This window comes from Silurus meridionalis, chromosome 5 (assembly GCF_014805685.1).
Source record: "Silurus meridionalis isolate SWU-2019-XX chromosome 5, ASM1480568v1, whole genome shotgun sequence".
NCBI lineage: Eukaryota > Metazoa > Chordata > Actinopteri > Siluriformes > Siluridae > Silurus > Silurus meridionalis.
In genome coordinates, this window is record NC_060888.1 from 23455478 (window position 1) to 23466041 (window position 10564).

Genomic DNA, 10564 nt, shown 5'->3' on the forward strand with positions numbered 1-10564 from the left:
TTTTTACCTCTTCCACATCTCTCTACATCTTTACCCAGGAGTACAAAGAAAACCCCACTGGGACAACACACAGTAGCCCAAGAGTAACAAAGCAACGGGAGCAAGTTCCCGTTACCACAACAATGCAAAATACAACAACGCACAAACAACAGCCTTACTACTGACATGTGATGAAGCATATAAAGATTACATGGCCTTTCTGAGCAGACTAAGCGAAAGATAAGGATCTTTAAAAGTTTTTGGGGTATATGTAGGTCTCTGCGCAGGCGTGCGATAAACAAAAAGGCAATTGACAAAGAAATGAGATTCATATCCATGCCGTAGAGGCATTCCGGAGAGTGCACTAGAGAGCCGATCCCTGCCTGAGTGAATTCTTCTGACAAATAAAAGGAACGAACCGGTGGGTTCTAATGCTGTATTGGGTTTATCTGGCTAACCACCACCTTTATCCTCTGATTAAACTTTTTTTGATAGGAGTGGTCTGTGTTGTGTCCATCCACAGGACACAACAACTTACTGAACGGTTTGTTGAGAAAATCATGTAAATGATATGCTCAGGACTTTGCATTCTTCAGATCTCAAGCCAACCGAAGATTTATGGGAGATTTTCAAGTGACGTGTTAGACCACTATTATAATAAAATCCAGGGGGAAAAAAACTTGGCACACTGAATATTTTCTGGCAGCTCATTGAAGGCCACCAACACATTTTTCTATGCCTCCTTCATCCATCTGTTTGTCCAACCAAGATTATCTTTAGTGTGATTTCCCAAGAACAAATAGCCGAATGTTTACAAAATTCATATGGATTTATTCTTGCAACCAGTAGATCACCTAATTACAGGTCACATCAAGGTCTAATCTCTAACACTTCTTTTAAAAGTCCAACACTCTATCCATTCATTAATGTGCCTGTGAGTCCACATGAATTCTTGTTAGCAAGATACCTCAAGAGTGAACGGCTGAAAGATTTATTAGCAGGATCAAATGTCTGAGAGTTTTTTCTTCAATAGCTTCCCTCCCTTATGCTTAAATTTATTTCATAGTTAGTTCTGATAAACAAATGAGAAACAAGTAGAGCAAAGAACATGATGAGAAGCATCCTAGTTGGCATCAGGTTGGACTATTGAGCCTATTGTGCTGTCTGTGGCTCCTGGCTGCAAAACATAATGAATATTCTTTAAAAACCATAAACAGTGCATGACGTACATTAAACCTCCTTTTACATGCACATGTGCCTACTGAATGCTGTTTACATCACTACAATCACAAATGTTTACACTGGTGGTTGTAGGAGCCCGAAGCTGTGACCCCATGAATTCCCTGCGGGTTCGATGGCCGCTCGGACATGAACACGTTCGTGAGATTGTGAACTACCTGACACATGAAGTCAGAGTGTGTGTGAATGAATACGTTGTGAATTACTGAATAACATGGTGGATTTCCAGTTTTCAACTTGAGGTGGCCAAGTTAATAAGAACGTGCAATACGTGAGTCAGGTGTTTCACATTTCAGCTAAAAGCACAGTAAAAGACCACAGGACACATGGATTATGAGCAGTGCTACTACCCTTCTTTTACAGGGCTAAGGTTATATGGTCATTTATACTGACAGAAGAGGCAATCAGGTGCAATTGCTGTTGCATAAACGGATTCTCTGAAACATGATTAGGCCATAAACAGCCTGCAATCCAATGTCAAGGCAATTAAGCCCAATCACACGTAGTTCTCTATTCTATTCTATTCTATTCTATTCTGAAATAAAAATATATGTATAATCTTTCATTATATGGTAACGTTTTCTCTGAGATGACACCGTTTATGGTCAGTGCTCACAACTGTACCTACGTTCGCTAAAAAGTCTCAGTGCCTTGCTCTTTCTCAGAATCATGGCAAGCCAAATTTTCTTATCTTGAAAAAAGAAAAATAAAGTGAGAATTGATTGGCAATCAGTGTTTACTGCTGTTAACTAAGTTATAGCTAACTTGTTTTACAGATGTTTCACAACAGAAAATGCAACAGTGTGGGTATATATAGTTTACACAGTATTGTAGAGCATATATAGATATAGATATAGTTAATGTATTGAAACATCTGAGCTTTTCAGCTATATGTGGTTCTTCCCCAATCTGTTTATACAAAGCAAACAAATTATATAGGATGTCTTTCGATATGGTAACATTTAACTTTACTTTCACATGAGCTAGGAGACTTAATCCTGGTCTCTGTGCACATAAATATATGGTTTACATTGATTGGAGTGGAAGATCTCGAGTGGCCCTTTTACAGAGCTCTGAACGCAACCCTCCTGAAGACCTTTTTGGACGAATTGGAACGCTGACTGCACCCAGGCCTCTTCACCTCACCTACATCAGTACCTGACTTTACTAATGCCCTTGCAGGTGAATGTACACAAAGCACACACAGGCACACTTCAATATCTCGTGGAACATCTTCCCAGAACCTCTGTAATATTTGGGATAAATGTTGAATGGGATGTTTATGTTTATTACACCTTGCTGTTAATTATTTTCTCTACCTTTTGACTAAATGTACAATGACTCAATGGAAGCTCCATGACAAAAAGGTTAATTGATCATAGTTCAGCTTGTTTAAACTGTGAATGTATAAACAGAACCATCTCCTGCCTAATAAATAATTTAATCAGTCTTGTTGCCAGTCCCCAGTCGATCGGTCCCTTTGTGAAAGAATACAGTGGCACACTATGGCCAAGACTGTACAGATCTATACTGGGAAAGTTGAATATATTATTGTGTTTACATGTGTGTGTGATTTCCAAAAGTACAAAATCTAATCAAAAATCTTCTGAGGAGAAAGAGCTTATCTCTACTAAAAAAAGCATGTAAACAACCTCTGAAAACAGAGATCTTAGATGTGCGAGATAGTTGAATGGAGCCAGTGAAACGTTACACAAGGAGGTTTAAATACTCTTACTGCCACGATCACTACTTCTACAACTACTACTAATGCTGCTGCTACTTCTACCACTACAGTTGCTACTTCTACTACTACTAATGCTATGGCTACTTCTGCTACTGCTACCCATACATTCATTTAATTCATTTAGCATTTGGCCCTTATCTATGGTGACTTACATTGAGCTAATTCATACAACTGAGCTACTATGGCATTATGCTCAGAAATTGAATTCATGGCCATTGGATCTTAAGTCCAACGCTTTAACCGCTAAGCTACCACCTACATCTGCTACTACTGCTAACTCATCTTCTTCCTCCTCCGACTAATCCATCTACTGCTACTACTTCTGCTACTACCACTACAACTGCTATAACACCGTCTACTAATAATGCTACTACTACCATTATACCTGCGTCTGATAATACTGCTACTATTTCTACTACTGCTACTTCTAACACTACTGGTACTATAGCAAAAACTCCTTTTCCTTCTCCTCCTACAAATACTATACAGCTATTTCCGCTACCGCTGCTACTACCACTACAATGCCAATACTCCTATTACAACTATTACTTTAATTCCATTTATTTTTATTTGTATAGCACTTTTTACTATTGTCTCAAAGCAGCTTATGGTTTATTGCTTATAAGTCTGTTCCTTATAATTGTTTATCACTGATGAGCAAATCAGAGATGGTATGAGGAAGTAACCTTGAAAGTAATAAAAGTAATATTAGAGTAATGGTAGTAATAGGAGTTATAGCAGTTGTAGCGGTCATAGCAAGCAATCGCAGAAATAGCAGTAGTGGGAGGACTAGGTATACTACTATTTACTTTTACTATTACTTGTCACTACTACTACTGTTATTCCTTCCATCGTCCATAATAATAATAATTTATGATAATTATTTTCAAAAGATAAACAAAATAGTGGCCTAGCATAAACCATTATGACTCTGACCAGGTAGTTACTAAGGATGAGTGAATGCTGTAAGGGCATTGCTAACAGTAATGAGCGTGCTCTTCCGTTGTCTCACAACCATCAGTCTGCTTGCTCAGACCAGTAAAAACCTCCTTTTCTCACTCTTTCCACCACACAATCCCGGTGCCGGAGTCACAATTCTAGTCTCAAACAAATGCCCTGTGAACCCTCTTGCGAAATGTAAGCAAACAACAAAAAAGTAATTGTGCATGATATGTGTATTTGTATATGCTTAGTGCATCTCTCTTATACAAATAATGTATTTGTATACACCTACAGTATGTCTGTATTACAGTATGTATTACAGAGTTCCTTCACTTTTCTTTGTTACTCATTTATTCAGGTCTGTCAAGGGCAATGGTGGCTCTCCACAATGTGACAAAAGCCTGGAACAAAAGTAACAATGGTTCAATAGGCATCATGTTGTGCTTGTTTAATCGTCTATACCTGTGGTTGTTTTGGGTGCTAAAATCACAAGCGACAATTCTTCAGATTTTCACCGGCACAATGAAAAGTGCTCTCACCATTTTGAGCTGCAGTTCAGCGTGATAAGTCTCGCATCTACGGCGTGTCTATGATACGTACAGGATCTAGTCCACCTGTGAAGGTCAAAGGTGCATGCCTTTTGAAACCGTTGTGGGCGAAGTTCCACCGGAGTGAAATAGTTTCCATGTGGTGTCGCCTTGTTACCTAAACAAGCACGGATTTGGAGAAACTTTCCATTCACAAATCTCCATTACACAGTCATCTGAGATGCTGCTGCATAATCAGATAACGAAGCAAACTATCTGTTGTTGTAAATGATTGTAAAGTGACTCCGGATACTCTCAAATGAAAAAATAAGAAAAGAAAAGAAAAAATAAGAAAAGAAAAGAAAATCTCAATGTACTTTAATGTGATGGTTGTCCACATGCCACCTCTTTAAGTCTTCAGGAATAACAAAATTGAGCAAAACAAGCATGAAAGCAGGTCAAAGCAGGAGACGGAACAACAAAAAAAAGTGTTTTCTTTTATTAAAAACAAGTGCAAACGAACAGTTACACGAATATCAGTCTCGTTTTTTCAATACAGACAGAACTGAGATTTGACACTGATCTTACATAAAACGTAATTTCTGGTAAAATCCCCACGTTAAAAGCAAGCTAACTAGCTAGCATTTATGTTCCACTCACAAAACATGCCTATGTTCCTCTAAAACAGATAATAGTATGCAAGGAAATGTGATACGTGAGCAACCACGGGCTGAACAAACATTCGATTTAAACACCTGTCATTTGTAATGCAGACTTGTCATGACACCAGGTTTAACAATGGATTTCTATGAGCTGTTGCTCATCATTGAGTCAAAATGCTAAGTATTGAGATTTTTTTTAAATGTAAACTTCGAATTGATGGGATAAATCCAAATGACTGACTTGAGCCGACTCCTTGAACCAGCCCTGAAGCACACGAGGTCAAATGTTTCTTTAATTCCCCACTCGCACCTTTAGTTCCTACCTGCATTTAGTACCTTTTTACTATGACACTAGTCGTTCATGAATGATTTGTTTATTTTGAACTAATGAGACTCAGATGAACGAGTCATCTAGAACAGTAAATTGTTACATTTTTATTGTAAGAGCATGAGCAAAGCATCGCAAAATCTCCGTAGGCTATGTACAGAAAAACAGAATTGAGTAGTTTACCTCATGAGTTCTCTGGTTAGATCAGATTCTGTTTATCACTATTTTTCCTAATCTGCATTATCATATTTTCATTATTGAAGCTATAGTCAAAGTTTGTGTATGTAGACGTATTGGGATTTGCTTATTGAAAAAATATGTTATTTTCTTTTATTTCTGATCAATGGAAAAAAATGAACTAAACGACTCGAAAAAAGATTCGTTCATTTTTATGACACAATGAAGAAAGAAAACCTTACAACCACAGTTTTATCACAGAGGGAGATAGCAAATATTGTTAGTGCACCTGATGATCATGTGTAGCTCATATACATGGATTGTTTGCCATTAAGAAGCCAAACAAGTCAAGCAACCACATTTTTCACAGCATTTTGTCTATCATTTAATTTGCACAGTATGAAATTGGCTCATTTTAGAAGCTACAGGTATGTAACCTGTAACTTTCTTCAAGCGACGATTGAAGACCTACCTCTCCTGAAACACTTAAATTAGCACTTTCCAAGTTTGCCTTGTAGAATTCAAGAGTTATATTTATATTAAATTTGTAATCTGGTGTACCAGTGTAGATTTATTCATTGCTAGAAACTTAAAGCACTTTTGTACGTCGCTCTGGATAAGGGCATCAAATGTAAATGTAAATGTAACAGCTAATTACATAGTTAAATGGTACACGGCCACAAGAGCCACAATTATAAGCAACAAGAGCGACATATTCCTTGATAATGGGAACCAGCACTGGACTCTGCACTCACTAGGCAATCGAGCACCTATACTTCTGCTGGCACGTATAAAAGCTGCCATACTATATCCTATATCCTCATAAACTACAAAAGATGCTTATAGGATGCTGCGTGGAAGTAAAGTAAATGATAACCAGACACTGACAATGCGCGTACACGCTCGCAATTGCAAGGTCAAAGCAAGAACATTCATAACCCTGAACACACCACCCCACACTTACACATACACACAGACTTTTGCTGAAGGTTGTAAGGTTCACAGTAGCAGCTTGTACAAGTGAGTGTTAAACAAGGGTGGTGCTTTTTCACTGCAAACAATGAACAAACCAAGATGGGTTAAGAATGCTGTACACCCGGGCAAGCTTTACGGACATGCTGACAATGGCCATCTTTACATCCATCCTCTAACACACACACACACACACACACACACACACACACACAGAAAATATACACATATTTGTGTGTGCTTTGAATGATGCCATTGTAAGGAGTCACACATTATCGGCTAAACCATGACATTCAGTAATTCACAAATGTTAAGAAAAGAGCGTCCATTGACCACACTGTACCCCAACAATGTGGAAACAAGATCAGGACCTAAAAGGCCAAGCATGGACAACACCAACTGCTCACATGGTCCACCAGCACAATGGAAAGCTTTCAAATGAAACTTTTTTTTTTCGAGGGCTAAGTCTGAATATTGCTGTAAGGACAAATAAGCCAGACACTGTCTCCCTCTCAACCTTTTCTTTCTTTTTACACACACACACACACACACACACACACACACACACACACACCTATTTTTGTTAATAAGTGTGCAATTAGCAAGTTCTCTCTTTTATTCGAAGTCGCCTTAAAACTAGAAAGCATATAGGAACCCTAATGAGCTAGCAAACGAGAAAAGATTCGTAGGCCACCTAAATCAAAGCCCTCTGATATTTTGCATGGTCCCAGTAGTCTCTGTAGCAGGTACACATAGACTGCAGCCTCCCTAATGAGATCACTTGCAGGCTTCCTAACATACACTAAAGAGGAGTACACACAGCCTCACTAAACACTCGGCTTCCACATGCGGACCGCTGTTAGCCAGAAATCTGTTCACATAATGTGACATTCCCTAAAACCGAAACACCTTTATATATAATAACCAGGAGTGTGTATGTGCTCCCTAACTCTTAAAGCTCCCTAAGAAGAGTCCTTGTTGTCTGCTTAGTGCCTACAATCAAGTAAGGAGCCCTAATATGGTTCTCTCGGTGTAATTTCCCCCAAATTATGTCCCTAATAAAAAGTACAAGCTCATGTAGGCTTCCTGTGAAGCTGCATCCTAATAAAGACATGTGCTCTCATTGACACCGAGCCCATATTGGGCGTTTACCAAGCTCCACCTTTGGTCTCTAAAGAATAATCCCCACAGGATGCCTAACGCAGATTGCTGGGAACGACCCTAATGCGGTGGGACTATAGGCTCCCTAATGTGGACTACTTGTTTTTCAAACAAGGCCCAAGATTAGGTTCCCTAGTACAGGTTTGATAAACAGGGGCATTTGTTTGGTCCCTAATACTCTACATGTATTGCAAGTATTGGGACAAATGTTTTGTTTTTTTTAATCACAAGGTGTGTTTATTATTATAACACAAAATGTACATTTATATACATTATATAATCAAAAGTATTCGAACACCTGACATTTCCAGCCATATGCAATCCCCGAACTGTAACCACAAAATTTGCGGCCCACAGTCGTATTTGTCGTTGGATGCTCCAGAATTAAATTTCCCCTTCTGTTCCAGCATGACAACGCTCCTGTGCACAAATCCAGCTCCATGAAGATATGCTTTACGTAGGTTGGAGTGGAAGATACAGGGCTGCTATAGAGCTCTGACCGTAACGCTATTGAAATCCATTAGGATGAATTGGAATGCATTATTTCTTTTCGGATTTCTTGCTTTCGTTCAGGTGAGTTTGCTAGAAATCAGCACTGAATATTGCATTAGATTGAGATTCATTTCATTCCCTTTTTATGTGTCGTGCACTATATACATCTTTAGGGGATCGTACGAAAAAGGGTTGCCAGTCCTGCCCGTAAACCGATATCTTATCATATATATATATATATATATATATATATATATATATATATATATACATATATCAGACACTTGTACTCTCCTGTAGTCATCTAATCAATAGCCCAATCCTTTAGGAACGATACCACCTGATCTAATTAAACACACCTGTCCCCCTTTTTGTACATCTGCCCTAGTAGCACAGCCATATACAACCCTGCTGACTGACACATACACACACACACACACACACACACACACACACACACACAGATAAACAGTGTAAAGTAGATGCCACCACCCTTTACACAGAGTCCAGTTACACCCACATTTTACACACCTGATCTGCTTCATAAACCTTCTCTGTATCAGGTGGGGTAGATATATGAAGGGGGTGGGGGTGGAAATGGATAGAAGTGGTAGACCGATCTCAGGCTTCCAAACGTCATCAAACAAGTGAACACTCTAAGACTTAAAGTAAGGGAATAGTTTAGGATGAGCTGGAGGTGCCCTGGTGCACCAGGGGGGACCACCTGAAATGCAAACCTCAATACAAGTATACAGGGTGAAGTTGAATGGCGTTGCACAGACTATATAATGAATTTAATTGCCTTTGAGAGCTGTCATTTGGAGGTCGTACCTCTGTGTGAAGCTGCGCACAGTCCCGGTCTATTTCCCCGATGTAGTACTGCTCCAGCCAGCGCCGCGCGTTCTCCGAGTGACGGTGCGGAGGTCCGTCCAGCTGCGCGGACACGTCGCTGCCCGAGCGTCCCAGGATCAGCGCCTCTCCGCCCGGGTGCATCCGCAGGAAGACGGTCACGTCGTACACACGCGTCCCCACCAGCACCCAGCAGGACTCCTTCGTGCAGTGTCTCGCAACTTCTTTCTCCGAGAAGAACCGAGTGGTCGTCGTTCGAGACATTTCTACTTTCATATATGTATATAATTAATTATGATTTATTTTAAATATATAAACATATATATATAAATGAGATCCAGATGAACCGGAGAACTTCTCTTGGCTCTCCCGCTGAGAGTCCAGCTGGCTTCTGATGGTCTTCTTCCAGACTTCTTACCAACTAGACTATTAGTAACTCATGAATAATTCATAATCCAGAAGTTGTAGGAGGCGGGGTCAAGCCACCAAGCATCCAAGCCCTTGTAATACAAAAAGGATGAACCAGAAGTCGTTGGGGGCGTGGCCAAGCCACAGGCACCTGTTATACAAGGAGGTACCAGAAGTTGTAGGGGGCGTGGCCAAGCCACAGGCACCTGTTATACAAGGAGGTACCAGAAATTGTAAGGGGCGTGGTCAAGCCCGAGGCAACTGTTATAGAAGAAGGATGAACCAGAAGAAGCAACCAGAAAGTTGGCTAATTTTAAACGGATTTGCTATAATATAAAATGGTATATTTTTTTAAGTGCATTTCTATATTGAAAAACGAAAAAAATGGTCAATTTAAAACTATTTGCTACTAATGCATGTGGATTTCCGGATTATGGCACTTCCGCATTCTGTCTTCTGCTTGAATCTGCCTGTTTGAGAAGAATGTAGCAACGCTTACATTAGGTGGCGCACTTTCATTTTGCCTTGTTTTTTTTTTTAACAGTTTATGACTGCTATCTGAAACATTTTGAAGCATCACTGTGACTCCTCGTTGATCCAGAGATTAAGGGTGATGTATGGGACGCACATGTGCCAGTGATGGGCATAAACATAAACATCTGATTAAAGTCGTTTCCAAGGCTTGTCCTGCACATTTCTGTATTTTGCATAATACCAAAACACTTTATTTAAATTCAGGATATTTGGCAGACACCCTTTATCCAGAGTGATTTACATTTATTTCATTCATACAACTATGGGGTTAAGGAGTGCCATCTTGGGATTTGAACTTATCACCTTTAAGCTACCACCTCTCTTATTTAATCAGTTGGTTAATTTAACAACACTTTCTTAAATCGAAGTGTTTGTAGAACATAGGAAACACTCAAATATCCAGGACAAGGATGACTCGAGGACCAGGAGTGTCTTATCCACAAGGTTTCTAACCTTCATCCAGGAGTTCCTCCGTCTATACATTTTTGCTTTAGTTTTCCCTGCTCCCAACACATCCGATAAATGATACAACTATAACGAATGGATGATT

At 39.5% G+C, this 10564-nt stretch overlaps 1 protein-coding gene across 1 annotated transcript in view; it reads right to left on the minus strand.

Moving 5' to 3' along the window:
• Positions 1–9481, minus strand: part of fa2h (fatty acid 2-hydroxylase) — a 31789-nt gene extending 22308 nt beyond the window's left edge. Inside the window, exon 1 of the mRNA XM_046849389.1 lies at positions 9055–9481. Coding sequence (XP_046705345.1) covers positions 9055–9348 — 294 coding nt within the window. The 5' untranslated portion in view covers positions 9349–9481. The remainder of the gene's footprint in view (positions 1–9054) is intronic.
• Positions 9482–10564: the final 1083 nt, after the last annotated feature.